At 39.5% G+C, this 17,559-nt stretch overlaps 1 protein-coding gene across 2 annotated transcripts in view; it reads left to right on the top strand.

The window, feature by feature from the left end:
• The window catches only part of HS2ST1 (heparan sulfate 2-O-sulfotransferase 1), a 175,174-nt gene that overhangs the window by 144,559 nt on the left and 13,056 nt on the right, over positions 1 to 17,559 (top strand). For both annotated transcript variants that reach the window (XM_046024601.1, XM_046024608.1), the window contains exon 4: positions 7,590 to 7,728. In XM_046024601.1, coding sequence (XP_045880557.1) covers positions 7,590 to 7,728 — 139 coding nt within the window. The remainder of the gene's footprint in view (positions 1 to 7,589; positions 7,729 to 17,559) is intronic.

Here is a 17,559-nt window from a genome sequence, read left to right as displayed (position 1 = left end):
TTAAAACATATAAACTCAGTATATCCCAAGAAACCCAGGAAGCAGGTAAAGACAATAAAAAATGAAAAGTGATTTCTGGTTTAGACTGATCACTAAGAAGTACACATTTTATTTGTAAGCCTATATGTGTTCAAGCCATGTTTTGGCTGTAGTTTTCTGGTTTTATTCAAACTGTAGCATAATAACAGAAACCTCTCCTTGTTCCAAGTCTGTATTCCTGTTCTGTCTTGCTTTTTGTACTTAGTCTTATTCCCGATTTTTTTTTAAAAGCACATTTCCTGGTTCCTTTTTCCATTTTTCTTTTTAGTGTTCAATTACCTTTGTTTTCATTTCAGCTGGTGGACAGCTCAGTTTTTAAAATGATACAGATATCATTAATGGCATAAATTTAGAAATTCTTCACTAAAAATTTTGTATAGATTGGACATTTTCAAAATGTCATAGAGTGCAGGTAATATAAAGTTGAATAAATAAGTTGTAGTTCTTATCCTCAGTTCACTGAAGTCCCATATTTTTCTGTATTTATTCTTTATATTTCATTTAAAACAGTGAAAATATTACAGATCATCCTCCCTTTTTACATTCATACTCCTTCTTTACCAGCAGCATCTATTACCTCAACTTTGATTTCAAATTTTACAAAATAAAAACATTAGAACACCTCTTTCATTTATTTCAGTGATATTTTCCTTTATAATGAGTAGTATTCAGCTGAAAAAAAACTTTGTGAATGCTGGTTTCTGTCAATCTGCTGAGATTTTCTGTGATCTAGCTACCTATGGGTGACATGTCAGCATCTGTCTTAGATATTTGAAATTTTTTTTAATTTATTTTTAAATTTTTTTTATAAACATATAATGTATTTTGAGCCCCAGGGGTATAGGTCTGTGAATCGCCAGGTTTACATACTTCATAGCACTCACCATAGCACATACCCTCCCCAAAGTCCATAACCAGACCACCCTCTCCCGGGCCACCTCCCCCTGGTGAAAATTATTTTTGATACAATAGTCTTATTCAGGTGCATGCCAGGTGTGAACCTTTGTGGTTATCCCCAGAAATGGGTGTTTACCACTGTCATTCTGGTTTCTCCATATCACCCCTGTTGTCTCAGAAAAACTGAGGTGACTCAGTAAAGAGCAGATATGTCAGGGCAAGAAACACATAACTGAATGCTTCACTAGATCTGAAATACCCTAGAGAGTATTAAAGCGACAGTATTTTAGGCCTATTAAAGTTTGTGTTTGCACCATTTTTTCTCACTTTCAGCAAATATGTCATAACATTACAGGAGCATTTCTTAAGTTATTATAATCATTACAGGCAATATGCAAGAGTTGCCTTTTTATTGACCTTGGACCAGCTCTTTCTACAGCACCGATGCTGTAGATGGCTTGGGGGCAGTCTCCCAAGCCAGGGAGATCTGCCATTAAATCCTCCCATTTCTTACTGGCTCTGCGGTTTCAGGCGCATTACTGCAGATTTGCCTTTTCCCCATTTGTGAAGTGAAGATAATTAAAGTAACTACTTCCTGGTGGTTGTGAGGATTAAATATGATAATGTATGTGAAGCAGTAGGTTTCGTGTCTCACACAAAGCAGTGTTATGTTCTTTTATAATTCTGTCTTCTCTCAGTTACCATGTTGTCTTACTGGTGTTTTCCTCTCCCTGTCTGAATCTATGCTGGCCCTTCTTATTCTCAACTCTTAATAAGGCATTGCTCAGGACTGTCTTTGCCCCCATTATTCCCTTTGGGGAAGTTTGCCCATTTTTCTTCACCAAGACATCAAAGCCACAGGGGCACCTGAGTGGCTCAGTTGGTTAGGCGTCTGCCTTCGGCTCAGGTCATGATCCCAGGGTTCTGGGATAGAGCTCGACATTAGGGAGCCTGCTTCTTCCTCTCCCTCTGCTGTTCCGCCTGCTGGTGCGCGTGCTCTCTCTCTCTCTCTCTCCGTCAAATAAATAAAATCTTAAGAAAAAAAAAAAGATATCAAAACCAGAAACTAGAGTCATCTTGGACAGCCCTTTTCTTCACCACATACATTAATCAGTCACCAGGTCTTTTGAGTTTGGCTTCTTTCACTTAGCATAAGGCTTTTGACATTTGCCCAGTATATGCATCTATCAGTGGTTAGTTCTTGGAGGAGCAATATTCCATTGTGTGGATACACCACAGTCTTCATCCATCCACCAATTTCTGGGTACTCAGATTGTTTCCAGTTTTTGGTGCTAATTGAGTACAGCTGCTAGAACATTTGCACGTAGATTTTATGTGGACCTATGTCTTCATTTCTCTTCGGTGTATAGAAGTGGGATTGCTGGGTTGTAGAGTAACTCTATAAGACACTGCAAAACTGTTTTTTCCTGTGGCTGTGCTATTTGCAGTCTCACCAGCAGTGTATGAGAGTTCTAGGTACCATGCATTCTTGTCAGAAGTTGGTATTGTTGGGCCTTTTTTTTTTCTTTTTCTAAAGTTTGGGCCATTCTCATAGATGCATAATAGATAATGCCCTTTTTTTTTTTAATATTTTATTCATTTATTTGACAGAGAGAGAGGTCACAAGGAGGCAGAGAGGCAGGCAGAGAGAGAGGGAGAAACAGGCTCCCCACCAAGCAGAGAGCCCGATGCAGGGCTCGATCCCAGGACCCTGAGATCATGACCCGAGCCGAAGGCAGAGGCTTAAACCACTGAGCCACCCAGGCGCCCCAGATAATGCCCTTTTTAAGAGGTAAATAACTACTATAAAAAATCACAACATCACCAGTGGGACCAACAAATACCAATAAGTCATTCTCTGTTTTTGAAACAAGGTCATGGGAACGTACCACATGGGGAAGGATTTGACAGTTTCTCTGAACCCTTTGGGGCTTAGAGAGTCCAGAATAAATATATATAAGATATCAGTGTCTGCTTTCCTAGAGAGGTTAAATCTAGTATGAAGCAGAAATCACAAAGCACTGTGCTTCCCAAAGGCTAGTCAGCCCTCTTGCAGCTTCATCACGTTCCATGTAGGCTTTGTCCCGTTAGACGACAAGGTCCCATTCAAATGTTCTGAGTATGCACTTGTTCTTTTAACCATTCTCAAAGTTTACTCATTTATCCAAACTATATAGAGTGTAGGCGTAAAACATGAGCCTAGATCATGTTCCTTGCTTTGCTGTACCCCATATGCTGATGTGGAAGAATAAGATCTCTAAAATATCTCCTTACAAACCTGCTGCTCAGATTATATTTTTTGCCTTTTGATCTTTATGGAACATCGCAGATTCCTACCAAATATGGTGTTCTCTTCCTAGGAAGATCATGTTCTAACAGGTCAATAATAGTTTATATCTCTGGAATGAAGATGGGTTGTCTTTTTTTCTTTATCTGAGCCCTTCTGAGGACAGCTCAGATGCCCAGCCAGGGTTAAATGTGCAGTTCACAACCATAGAGAACATTTTCTCCCTGTGTAAAACTACCTCGTTGGCAAAAGAATTAAATCCACAAACCTAAAAGGATGCTTGTTTCCTAAGAAGCCGAGTTGAATGACCCAGATGCTATTTTTGTCATGCCTGTTTTCTGTTAGAATCTCTTGCCTCCATGTTTATATAACCATACCCTAATATATAAATAACAGCCTTATCCATCTTCAGAATGAGTTCGTACATGTTATCTCATTAAAATCATACTTCATACATGTAAATGCCACCAGAGCCATGCCCCAGAAAGTCATTTTCCAGACAGCAAGAAGAATTTTGCAAAGTGACATATCTCCTTTTCAGTGCCACTTGGTAAGAATTCCTGTCTGTCCCACATGTCAGGGACTTGGGAGGGTGGGGAGGAAGAAAGAGGAAGCAGTCGTGGGAGATTATTCCCAAGAGAATGACTCGCGGTGGTCACTGGCTAATAGAGATGGTAAAAGGGTTCCCAGGCAGTCCCACAATTTTAAGGTTGGAGTCATTGCCCCATCATCCTGTGCTTTCCACTCCTTATAGCTATCTAGTATTAATACTCTCCACTGGTAGCAAATGTGTTTTTGTTTTTGTTTTTCTTCTCTTCTCAAGATTGATTGATTGATTTGAGAGAGAGAAAGAGCATGAGTGGGAAGGGCAGAGGGAGACGGAGACAGAGAATCTGAAGCAGATGCCACACTGAGCGTGGCGCCTTACTCGGGGCTTGATCTCACAACCCCGAGATCATGACCCAAGTTGAAACCAAGAGTCCAGTGCTCAGTCCACTGAGCCACCCAGGTGCCCCTCAACTGTATATTTCTGATGGCTCCTCCCCAGCCCCCCCACCCTGGCTCTTCTTGCTACTGAGTACTCTGTCCTACAGAAAGGCTGACTAAGTGGTTACTTCCCAGCAGTCTATTCAACTCATTCTGTAATATTTGACACCCGTGTGTTCGGCACTATGCTGAACACCAACAATAAAGCCATGAGTAAATAAGAGGGAAGCAGTCCCTGGCCTCATGGAGCTTCTACTGTAATGCCTCAGGTGGCAGTGCCATATGTTTGGCAATGATACTGCTTCCTCTTTTAAAAACTTGTGAGAAAGTTGTTCACTGCATTATCAGTTTTATGAGTTGAGTGGAAAAAATGCATACCTATTCTGATCAACTTACAGCTTTAATATTATAATGATGTTTGAAAGGGGACTTTCTGTAGTTTGCAGTATTTCGTCATATACACAGAATTTTAGTGACTTTAAGTCACTTAGTGGTGAGAAAAGAACTAGAAGTCATGACCGCTGACCCCTTCTCACACACCAGTGGTTCTTATAGAATATAACTTATTTGTAAATTAGGAATTTCCTGGTTTGTTAATTTTCAGTAATTCAGAGGCTGAAAGAATCGTGTTATCCAGGCACCTTGCTTTTTCTCTTCTATACTCTCTCTTTTCACTGCTCATTTGCTTAAGAACCAAGTAGAAAACATTTATAGAGTGCCTGCTGAGTGTAAGACATTGATTGCAGTGGGCAGAAGTAATGGGGAAATGTGAAATTGGTTAGTTTAGCTATATGCTTTTTAGTGCCTTTGGAAAAAGATTTTAGTAAGAAAGGAAATTTAAGTTCTAAGCTGTGAGCTAAAATTGAAGGTTTCTGTGAACAGATGAACGAACATATCAAGAGTGGTTAAAAGAATAAGCAACTTTCACTCTCTCTTATCAGAGTCACACAACTGAAGCTTAGGTCTCTCATTTCTCATCGTGATTCCTATTTTAGGAGAGATTGCAAATTTTTTTTAATCTTTCAAATTAGTACTAGTCGGCAGGCAAGTATTTATGTATACTCAGCCCTGTGAAATATATAAAAGAAGTGTACAGTACTATGGCTGTTCTCTAATGGCTAGTAAGACTTACAAGAGAAACACTAGTAGGACAAGCAATGAATGGAATCGCCGGAGAGCATTATCTCCCGGGTGCAGGTGTCAGTGAAAGCAGATAGCACTTGAGCCCTAGGCTTCCTAGGCTTTACAGGATTTCTTTATTGCCCCTCTGCATTGTGTTCCCAAACAGCAGCCAATGGTGGTTTTTTTTCTCTCCTGCTTTATTGAGATGTATTGACATATACATTGGGTGAGTTTAAGGTGTACAATGTGATGATTTGATACACATGTATTGTTTGGTGTTTAGCACAGTAAGGTTAGTTACCACATCCTTCAGGTCACACAATTGCCATCCTGTTGCTGTCCTTATGGCAGGAACGCTCGAAGTCTGTTCTCCATAGCAACTTCAGGTTTACAATACATTGTTGGTAACTATAGTCACCGTCTCATACATTACAACCCATATCGTGACACTTCTCTGCTGACTCAGGCTTCCCTCCTGATGCTTGTAAACCTCTGATCTGTACTTGTTCCACCCCACCCCCTTCTCCCTACTCACTTTCTGATTCTGCTGCAGCCAGGCTCATCTCCTTGCTATTCTTGAAAATGCCTGGCAGTTCGCAGCTTGCAAGGGGTGGGGGCTTCATACTCCTGGAGTTTCATCTCCAGGAACATTCTGTTCCAGAGGCCTGCCTGGAAATCCCTATTTCAAATTGTACTCTCCCCACTTCTGGCAGTCCCTATTCCCTTTCACTGCATCATTTTTTTCCTTAGTACTTTTTTTTTTTTTTTAAGATTTTATTTATTTATTTGACAGAGAGAGATCACAAGTAGGCAGAGAGGCAGGCAGAGAGAGAGAGGAGGAAGCAGGCTCCCCATGGAGCAGAGAGCTCGATGCGGGGCTCAATCCCAGGACCCTGGGATCATGACCTGAGCCGAAGGCAGAGTCTTTAACCCACTGAGCCACCCAGGCGCCCCTTTCCTTAGTACTTTTTACCATCTCACATATTTTATTTTTTATGTTCTGTCTCCCCCAAATAGAATGTTGGCTCCACTAGGGCAAGGAATTTTGTCTTTTTTTTTTTCTTACCATTGTACTCCTAGTATGAGAATAGTGCTGGCATGTATTGGGTGCACCAAAAAAGTATTTTTCAAATGAATTAATGTAATAGAAAGAATAGAAAAATGAGAATGACATTCTAGTTAAGGAAGACAGAATGAGCAGGGTCATGTAAGGAGAAATAGGAATGTGTTATATGCTGGGAGAGGTAGAAGGGGTGGGCCTAACTCTAACAGATGATTTCTTTAAGGACAGTTAAAAATAAAGTAAGGTCAGTAAGATGGTACCCGAGACACAGGCCAGCAGGCATTAGTAACCAAAGGAGTTTGAGTTTGATGTCAACACAAATAGTAGTTATTCCAAGTTCCTAAGAAGAATGATCTAATAAATGTTGTTTTAGTAATATCAGTTGGGAATTGGTCTGGAAGGTAGATTGAAAAGGAGAGACACCGCTGCAAGAAAACCAATGAGGTTATTGCAGTGATGCCAACAAGACACCTTGGGAGAGGGTGGTGGTGGAAAAGAAGGGAGTGATGAGGACAAGTCAGATCTGTGGGGAAGCTGACAGCACAAAAATCTAAATGATTGGTAACTGTACTAAATGAAGAATAAAGGAAAGTAGAGGTGAAGATAACACGAAAAGTTTAAAGACTGGGACAAGTGAGGATATTAGAACAGGAGGCAGTTGGATGATTCCCAGAGTTGCATGGGTTGCTAAAGTAAAAGCCTTCTCTGTCTCCCCTGTTCCTTCACTTTCTCATTCCCCAAGGAAACAGTGCTGGAAACCAAATGTCCTTCGCTCTTGTCTTTAAAGTCAGCAATAGCAGAAGGTAGACTCCAGTGGTCACACTTGTGCGGATTTAACGTATCTATTGATAACGGGTGTCTGGTTTGGTGGGCCAGAAATGAAAAATCATTGCTACATAAAATTAAAATGTTTTATATAATTCTTGCTAGTAAAATTTAAAATTGTCTTTCATTCAAATTTCCCTTCTCTTCTTTATCTTCAGCAGTAATTTTTAAATTCTTATTTCCTGTTTCACTGTATTGTAACATAAATAATCATAAACAATTTCCTTATCTCCACATATTCTATTTTATTTAAATAAACTTGTGTTCTTCTTTCCTTATAGAATTTATACCTCAAACTTTTAATTTCAGGATACCCCAAAACAGAACAAAAATAGAGATTTCACCTTTTACATTTTCGCTCTGTTTCAGATTTGGTGTGAAGAAGAAGCCAATTTACATTAATGTCATAAGGGATCCTATCGAGAGGCTAGTTTCTTACTATTACTTTCTGAGATTTGGAGATGATTATAGACCTGGGTTAAGAAGACGAAAACAAGGAGACAAAAAGGTAATATTTTAGTTTGGGGATGTTTACAAAGATAATTGTTTATCAACTGCAATGAACAGTGTGCTTTTAAAAAATTTTTTATTATTAATGTACTACTTACTACTTGCTTATTGTGGAAATTTTGAAAAGAACCCAAAAGTATAAAGAAGCAAAAGTCAAACTTACAGTTGATATTTTGGTGTACACATAGTTTTTTGTTCTTTCAAAAAAGATACTTTACTTTAGTTCCAGGGCTGAATATTTCTCTTACTACAGTCCTAACAATTTTCTGTGAGACCGTTGTAATTCTTCATTCATATGAGGAATTTTGTGTATTGTACTTTGGTTCTTTTAGTCTCGATGGTGGCAGTTTATATTGATTTGTGATTGGTGCTCATCAGTTTGGGAACACTGTTTTGCTGAAGCAGCTGGGTTTTTTCAGATGAGATGAGAATAGTCCCAGAGTTCTTACTTATTAGCAGGTTCAGAATTGGGTTGTCTTCTCTTTCAGTGCATCCCCAGAGTAGCACCAGTGTTGTTTTCCTGAGAAACCAAACTGACATGTCACTTTGCTTGTGGGACACCTTTCCTGGGACCCCGTTGCTCACAAGTTGACTCAAAGCACAGGAGACACAGTCTGACACAATCTGAGACTGACTTCTCCTGCTGCCTTTTCCCTCAGACGCCCAGTGCTTCGGCCACGAGAAGTGTTGCTGTCCTCCATGCTTACTGTCACCATGTACTTTGGGCACACGTGTTATTCCCCATATTTAGAATGTTTCTCCTTCACTCTGGAAAACTATCCACTTTTTAGGGCCAGCTCAGATGTTAGCTCTTCGGTGAAGTCTTTTCTGGTGCCCCACAGGTTAGTCATATTGCTTTTAAGGCTCCCGGAGACTCCATTCAAACCCCTTTTTTAAAGCATTTATTTGTGGTATTTGAGTTGTTTCCATATGTCTTCTCCAGGATATTCTAAACTTCCTGAAGCAGGGGATAGATTTCATTCTTCCTTGTTTCCCTATTGTTTAGCACAGTGCTTCTTAGTTCATCTGGTAAGTGCTTTTAGCAAATGAGTTGAATGAGTGAATTCTGCACCTTTTGAACCTAAAGTGTTATGTAATCATGATGCGAGATACCTGATAAAATAATTAACATCCAGCAATTAATTTTTCACTTAAGTTATATGTGCCTTGTGTGTCACATGAGGAGGTGATTTATTTTGTTTTATTTACTTTTTTCTCTTTTCTAGAAATTGCTGTTCCTTTCCTTAGTCTCAAAGGTTTAGGCATAAGGTACTGATCCAAAGACAGATAATCGACCAGACCTTTTGTGGTTTTTTTTTTTTGGCGGGGGGAGGCATCCACTGATCTCTTAGTATTAGATAATCTTCTAAAATGTATATATATACTTAGGTTATTATGGTGATTCAACAACATTTTATAAAATGGAATAATACAACTCTTTTGTGATCTAGTACTTTAGAATTTGCTGATAGTTATTTCTAAATTCACTCCAACACTTCTTCCCTTTCTTCCTTTCCTCCTTCCTTCCTTCCTTTTTTTTTTCCATTTTATTTATTTTTTCAGCGTAACAGTATTCATTCTTTTTGCACAACACCCAGTGCTCCATGCAAAATGTGCCCTCCCCATTACCCACCACCTGTTCCCCCAACCTCCCACCCCTGACCCTTCAAAACCCTCAGGTTGTTTTTCAGAGTCCATAGTCTCTTATGGTTCGCCTCCCCTTCCAAATTTTTTTTTTTTTTAATAAACATATAATGTATTTTTATCCCCAGGGGTACAGGTCTGTGTATCGCCAGGTTTACACACTTCACAGCACTCACGATAGCACTTACCCTCCCCAATGTCCATAGCCCCCTCCCCCTCTCCCAATCCCACCTCCCCCCAGCAACCCCCAGTTTGTTTTGTGAGATTAAGAGTCATTTATGGTTTGTCTCCCTCCCAATCCCATCTTGTTTCATTTATTCTTCTCCTATCTCCTACCCCTCCATGTTGCTTCTCCATGTCCTCATATCAGGGAGATCATATGATAGTTGTCTTTCTCCGATTGACTTATTTCACTAAGCATGATACGCTCTAGTTCCATCCACGTCGTCGCAAATGGCAAGATTTCATTTCTTTTGATGGCTGCATAGTATTCCATTGTGTATATATACCACATCTTCTTTATCCATTCATCTGTTGATGGACATCTAGGTTCTTTCCATAGTTTGGCTATTGTAGACATTGCTGCTATAAACATTCGGGTACACGTGCCCCTTCGGATCACTATGTTTGTATCTTTAGGGTAAATACCCAGTAGTGCAATTGCTGGGTCATAGGGTAGTTCTATTTTCAACATTTTGAGGAACCTCCATGCTGTTTTCCAGAGTGGTTGCACCAGCTTGCATTCCCACCAACAGTGTAGGAGGGTTCCCCTTTCTCCACATCCTCTCCAGCATCTGTCATTTCCTGACTTGTTAATTTTAGCCATTCTGACTGGTGTGAGGTGATATCTCATTGTGGTTTTGATTTGTATTTCCCTGATGCCGAGTGACGTGGAGCACTTTTTCATGTGTCTGTTGGCCATCTGGATGTCTTCTTTGCAGAAATGTCTGTTCATGTCCTCTGCCCATTTCTTGATTGGATTGTTTGTTTTTTGGGTGTTGAATTTGCTAAGTTCCTTATAGATTTTGGATACTAGCCCTTTATCTGATATGTCGTTTGCAAATATCTTCTCCCATTCTGTCAGTTCTCTTTTGGTTTTGTTAACTGTTTCCTTTGCTGTGCAAAAGCTTTTGATCTTGATGAAATCCCAATAGTTCATTTTTGCCCTTGCTTCCCTTGCCTTTGACATTGTTCCTAGGAAGATGTTGCTACGGCTGAGGTCAAAGAGGTTGCTGCCTGCATTCTCCTCAAGGATTTTGATGGATTCCTTTCTCACATTGAGGTCCTTCATCCATTTGGAGTCTATTTTCGTGTGTGGTGTAAGGAAGTGGTCCAATTTCATTTTTCTGCATGTGGCTGTCCAATTTTCCCAGCACCATTTATTGAAGAGGCTGTCTTTTTTCCATTGGACATTCTTTCCTGCTTTGTCGAAGATTAGTTGACCATAGAGTTGAGGGTCGATTTCTGGGCTCTCTATTCTGTTCCACTGATCTATGTGTCTGTTTTTGTGCCAGTACCATGCTGTCTTGATGATGACAGCTTTGTAATAGAGCTTGAAGTCCGGAATGGTGATGCCACCAACTTTGGCTTTCTTTTTCAATATTCCTTTGGCTATTCGAGGTCTTTTCTGGTTCCATATAAATTTTAGGATTATTTGTTCCATTTCTTTGAAAGAAATGGATGGTATTTTGATAGGGATTGCATTAAATGTGTAGATTGCTTAGGTAGCATAGACATTTTCACAATATTTATTCTTCCAATCCAGGAGCATGGAACATTTTTCCATTTTTTTGTGTCTTCCTCAATTTCTTTCATGAGTACTTTATAATTTTCTGTGTATAGATTCTTAGTCTCTTTGGTTAGGTTTATTCCTAGGTATCTTATAGTTTTGGGTGCAATTGTAAATGGGATTGACTCATTAATTTCTCTTTCTTCAGTCTTGTTGGTGTACAGAAATGCAACTGATTTCTGTGCATTGATTTTATATCCTGACACTTTACTGAATTCCTGTACAAGTTCTCGCAGTTTTGGAGTGGAGTCTTTTGGGTTTTCCACATATAGTATCATATCATCTGCGAAGAGTGATAGTTTGACTTCTTCTTTACCAATTTGGATGCCTTTAATTTCTTTTTGTTGTCTGATTGCTGAGGCTGGGACTTCTAGTACTATGTTGAATAGCAGTGGTGATAATGGACATCCCTGCCGTGTTCCTGACCTTAACAGAAAAGCTTTCAGTTTTTCTCCATTGAGAATGATATTTGCGGTGGGTTTTTCATAGATGGCTTTGATAATACTGAGGTATGTGCCCTCTATCCCTACACTTTGAAGAGTTTTGATCAGGAAGGGATGCTGTACTTTGTCAAATGCTTTTTCAGCATCTATTGAGAGTATCATATGGTTCTTGTTCTTTCTTTTATTAATGTGTTCTATCACATTGATTGATTTGCGGATGTTGAACCAACCCTGCAGCCCTGGAATAAATCCCACTTGATCGTGGTGAATAATCCTTTTAATGTACTATTGAATCCTATTGGCTAGTATTTTGGCGAGAATTTTTGCATCTGTGTTCATCAAGGATATTGGTCTGTAGTTCTCTTTTTTGGTGGGATCCTTGTCTGGTTTTGGGATCAAGGTGATGCTGGCCTCATAAAATGAGTTGGGAAGTTTTCCTTCCATTTCTATTTTTTGGAACAGTTTCAGGAGAATAGGAATTAGTTCTTCTTTAAATGTTCGGTAGAATTCCCCTGGGAAGCCGTCTGGCCCTGGGCTTTTGTTTGTTTGGAGATTTTTGATGACTGTTTCAATCTCCTTACTGGTTATGGGCCTGTTCAGGTTTTCTATTTCTTCTTGGTTCAGTTGTGGTAGTTTATATGTCTCTAGGAATGCATCCATTTCTTCCAGATTGTCAAATTTGTTGGCGTAGAGTTGCTCATAGTATGTTCTTATAATTGTCTGTATTTCTTTGGTGTTAGTTGTGATCTCTCCTCTTTCATTCATGATTTTATTTATTTGGGTCCTTTCTCTTTTCTTTTTGATGAATCTGGCCAGGGGTTTATCAATCTTATTGATTCTTTCAAAGAACCAGCTCCTAGTTTCATTGATTTTTTCTATTGTTTTTTTGGTTTCTATTTCATTGATTTCTGCTCTGATCTTTATGATTTCTCTTCTCCTGCTGGGTTTAGGGTTTCTTTCTTGTTCTTTCTCCAGCTCCTTTACGTGTAGGGTTAGGTTGTGTACTTGAGACCTTTCTTGTTTCTTGAGAAAGGCTTGTACCGCTGTATATTTTCCTCTCAGGACTGCCTTTGCTGTGTCCCACAGATTTTCATTATCATTTGTTTCCATGAATTTTTTCAATTCTTCTTTAATTTCCTGGTTAACCCATTCATTCTTTAGAAGGATGCTGTTTAGTCTCCATGTATTTGGGTTCTTTCCAGCTTTCCTCTTGTGATTGAGTTCTAGCTTCAGAGCATTGTGGTCTGAAAATATGCAGGGAATGATCCTAACCTTTTGATACCGGTTGAGACCTGATTTGTGACCCAGGATGTGATCTATTCTGGAGAAGGTTCCATGTGCACTAGAGAAGAATGTGTATTCTGTTGCTTTGGGATGAAATGTTCTGAATATATCTGTGATGTCCATCTGGTCCAGTGTGTCATTTAGGGCCTTTATTTCCTTGTTGATCTTTTGCTTGGATGATCTGTCCATTTCAGTGAGGGGAGTGTTCAAGTCCCCTACTATTATTGTATTATTATTGATGTATTTCTTTGATTTTGTTATTAATTGGTTTATATAGTTGGCTGCTCCCACGTTAGGGGCATAGATATTTAAAATTGTTAGATCTTCTTGTTGGACATACCCTTTGAGTAGGATATAGTGTCCTTCCTCATCTCTTATTATAGTCTTTGGCTTAAAATCTAATTGATCTGATATAAGGATTGCCACCCCAGCTTTCTTCTGATGCCCATTAGCATGGTAAATTGTTTTCCACCCCCTCACTTTAAATCTGGAGGTGTCTTCGCATCTAAAATGAGTTTCTTGTAGGCAACATACTGATGGGTTTTGTTTTTTTATCCATTCTGATACCCTGTGTCTTTTGATTGGGGCATTTAGCCCATTAACATTCAGGGTAACTATTGAGAGATATGAATTTAGTGCCATTATTAGTCTGTAAGGTGACTGTTACTGTATATTGTCTCTGTACCTTTCTGATCTACTACTTTTAGGCTCTCTCTTTGTTTAGAGGACCCCTTTCAATATTTCCTGTAGAGCTGGTTTGGTGTTTGCAAATTCTTTCAGTTTTTGTTTGTCCTGGAAGCTTTTTATCTCTCCTTCTATTGTCAATGATAGCCTAGCTGGATAGAGTATTCTTGGCTGCATGTTTTTCTCGTTGAGTGCTCTGAATATATCATGCCAGCTCTTTCTGGCCTGCCAGGTCTCTGTGGATAAGTCTGCCGCCAATCTAATATTTTTACCATTGTATGTTACAGACTTCTTTTCTCGGGCTGCTTTCAGGATTTTCTCTTTGTCACTAAGACTTGTAAATTTGACTATTAGGTGACGGGGTGTGGACCTATTCTTGTTGACTTTGAGGGGGGTTCTCTGCATCTCCTGGATTTTAATGCTTGTTCCCTTTGCCATATTAGGGAAATTCTCTCCAATGATTCTCTCCAATAGACCTTCTGCTCCCCTCTCTGTTTCTTCTTCTTCTGGAATCCCAATTATTCTAATGTTGTTTCGTCTTATGGTGTCACTTATCTCTCGAATTCTCCCCTCATGGTCCAGTAGCTGTTTGTCCCTCTTTTGCTCGGCTTCCTTATTCTGTCATTTGGTCTTCTATATCACTAATTCTTTCTTCTGCCTCATTTATCCTAGCAGTGAGAGACTCCATTTTTGATTGCACCTCATTAATAGCTTTTTTGATTTCAACTTGGTTAGATTTTAGTTCTTTAATTTCTCCAGAAAGGGCTTTAATATCTCCAGAGAGGGTTTCTCTAATATCTTCCATGCCTTTTTCGAGCCCGGCTAGAATGTTCAGAATCGTCATTCTGAACTCTTGATCTGACATATTACCAATGTCTGTGTTAATCAACACCTAATCAGGTCCCTAGCCTTCGATATTGTCTCTTGTTCTTTTGTTTGTGGTGATTTTTTCCGCCTTGTCATTTTGTCCAGATAAGAGGATATGAAGGAGCAAATAAACTACTAAAAGGGTGGCAAAGACCCCAGAAAAATGCGCTGTAACCAAATCAGAAGAGACCCCTAATTGTGGGGGGGAGAAAGGGGATAAAAACAGGTTCTGGAAAAAAAAAAATTTAAAAAATAAAACAAAGAAAAAAATATAAAAAAGAAAAAAATATATATTTAGATGAACTAGTCAAAAAACGTTAAAAAAGAAAAGGGTAAAAGTTTTAAAAAATTTAGCAGAAGAAAAAAGAAAAAAAAAATTGAAAAAAGAAAAAGAAAAATTGAAGTAGCCGCAAGACTAAAGAATCATGGGGAGAAAGCCATGAGTTCCGTGCTTTGCTTTCTCCTCCTCTGGAATTGCTCTGCTGTCTTAGGAATTGAACCTACTTTCCTTGATAGATGAACTTCGTCCTGGCTGGATATTTTGTTGATCTTCTGGGGGAGGGGCCTGTTGTAGTGACTCTCAAGTGTCTTTGCCCGAGGCGGGATTGCACCACCCTTACCGGCGGCCGGACTAAGTAATCTGCTCGGGTTCGCTTTTGGGAGCTTCTGTTCCCTGAACGCTTTCCGTAGAGTTCCGGAGGACGGGAATGAAAATGGCGGCCTCCCAGTCTCCGGCCCGGAGGAGCCGAGAGCCTGGGGCCCCACTCCTCAGTGCGCCCCCAGAGGACAGCACCCAATCACTCCCGTATCCCCAGCCTCTAGCCGCGCTCCGAGCTCACCCAGCCCGCGACCAGTTGAATGTAACCCCGAGCTGAGAGTTCAGTCCTCGGCTCTGTCTCTGCAGCCGGCTTCTCCGTTCTAATACCTGCGAGCTCTCCGACACTCTGACACCCCCGATCCTTCTGTGACCCTGCGGGGCCTGGGGCCACGCTGACCCCACGTGGGCTTCACCCTGCTTTAGCCTCTGGAGCAATGTCCCTCAGTGGAACAGACTTTTAAAAGTCCTGATTTTGTGCTCCGTTCCTCTGCCGCTTGCCGGGAGCCGGCCTCTCCCCCCGCGGTCTATCTTCCCGTCGTTTTAGATTCACTTCTCCGCCAGTCCTACCTTTCAGAAAGTGGTTGATTTTCTGTTTCTAGAGTCGCTGTTCTTCTTCTCTTCGCTCTCCCGTTGGATTTGTAGGTGTTTGCAATGTTTAGATAAGCTATCGAGCTGATCTCCTGCTACCTGATGTAGTCTCAGGCTGCTACTTCTCCACCATCTTGACTCCTCCCCCTTTTTTTTTTTTTAATTTTAGCCCTTTGATTTACACTGGTTTTTTTTCCCCCCTTCTTTTGATTTACACTGTTTTTACTCGATAGATGTTAATATCCATCTCTCTCCTTTGACCAAAGGAGTATTAGTGTGGGTAAAGAGAAGATTTGTAGTCCTATTGGTTCCTGCATGCACCGTCTGTCACCGTCAGTCCTGGATACCATGGTTTAGTGGTGGCTGACCTAGATTGTTTGGGGAATTGGGTAATAGTAACACTTAATAAAACACTGTTAGCTCACATCTATAACAAGCGCTGGGTTTTTTTTGTTTGTTTTTGTTTTTTTTTAACAAGCACTGTTTTAAGTTATATGTATTTTTTCAGGTAGCCTGTACAATGGTTCTGTGAGGTAGCTGCTGTTCTTGTCTCTATTTTACAGATAAGGAAACTGAGGCACAGAAAGGTTAAGTACCTTGTCCAGCATTGTACTACCAGTAAATGGTAGAACTGGAATTTAAATCCAGGTACTCTAATTCCAGAGCTCACTGTCTTAAGCCCTCTATTCCCTTTAAAAAGGAGGGAGGGAATACAACATTCTACCCAACATTTGCGTATGAGAGATGTTCCCAAGTTGCATTCTCAATACCCACAGAAAAATTCAGGCAAATATTTTAACATCATTTTCCTTTCATATTTGAAAGATTTAGGTAGATATGCCCTCCAAGCCTGGAGACTTAACCATTCTTCACCCTGATAATGATAGGGTTTGGTTTGTTTTTGGTTTTGTCTTTGGTTTTATGTCATTATAAAATACATATTAATATACTTGTTTATTTAGATGTAATATTAGTAAATCAGCAAAATACTTTTGTATTATATTAATTCTCATGAAGACAGGGCCATCTACAAATGCTTTATTAAAGAGAACAATTACTTTGCTTTATGATAGGCAAAATGGACCTTTTTGGTCTTGAAATGTATTGAAACATACACATTTTTAATAATTTGTCTTGTTTCTCATGACACAAGTGTTGGCAACATTCTGGGACCTAATTAGTTAAATAATGTTGTTTTAATGCAAGTAACTCCATATTTTTAACTGGAAAGAGCTTTCATTCATTAATAAACTCATATCTATAGAGTTGATAAGAGTGGATGGCATATAACATTTTTTAAATGGCAGCATATTTGAAGATAAGAGCGATTAAAAGGTGGCTATGATGACATAGGAAATACCTGGTAAAGGTTGGAAATACCTTGCATTGGCTTCATTTCCATTAAGTTGTATTAAATGATACTCGAAGTATATTAGGCAGTATTCAGCTCAGCACTCACGGCAACTATTGTTTTAAACTGCAGTACCTGATCATCTAAACTGCTTCTTCCTTCCACTGTCAAACAGTAATTTCAAACACATTTCAGGGACATGTATATCTATGATAGCTTTCAGCTGATCTTGTAAGGAACAGATGATTTGTTTTATTTAGGTGATTTCATATACTCTGTTCTTTGTATTTGTGACTGGAGATTTACTTAGTATAATGTCCAGGACCTGGAAAAGATGTATATTAAATAATACAGAGGCAAGCATTAAAGAACTATATAGAGAAATCAGTGATTCTTAAACTTTGTAGTCTTAGAACTCTGTTTACTCCTAAGTTATTAGGGACCCCCCAAAGAGCTTTTGTTTGTGTGACATTTGCCAGTATCAATAAATAAATTTTATGCCCAGTTTACTGGGAAATTTTAAAAATACTAATTTGAAAGTAACAGTAGGAAACCCATCATACGGTAACATAAATAATGCA

Source organism: Meles meles, chromosome 1 (assembly GCF_922984935.1).
Source record: "Meles meles chromosome 1, mMelMel3.1 paternal haplotype, whole genome shotgun sequence".
Lineage (NCBI taxonomy): Eukaryota > Metazoa > Chordata > Mammalia > Carnivora > Mustelidae > Meles > Meles meles.
Note: the sequence above shows the minus strand (reverse complement) of the source record. Positions and strands in the feature narration are given on the sequence as shown.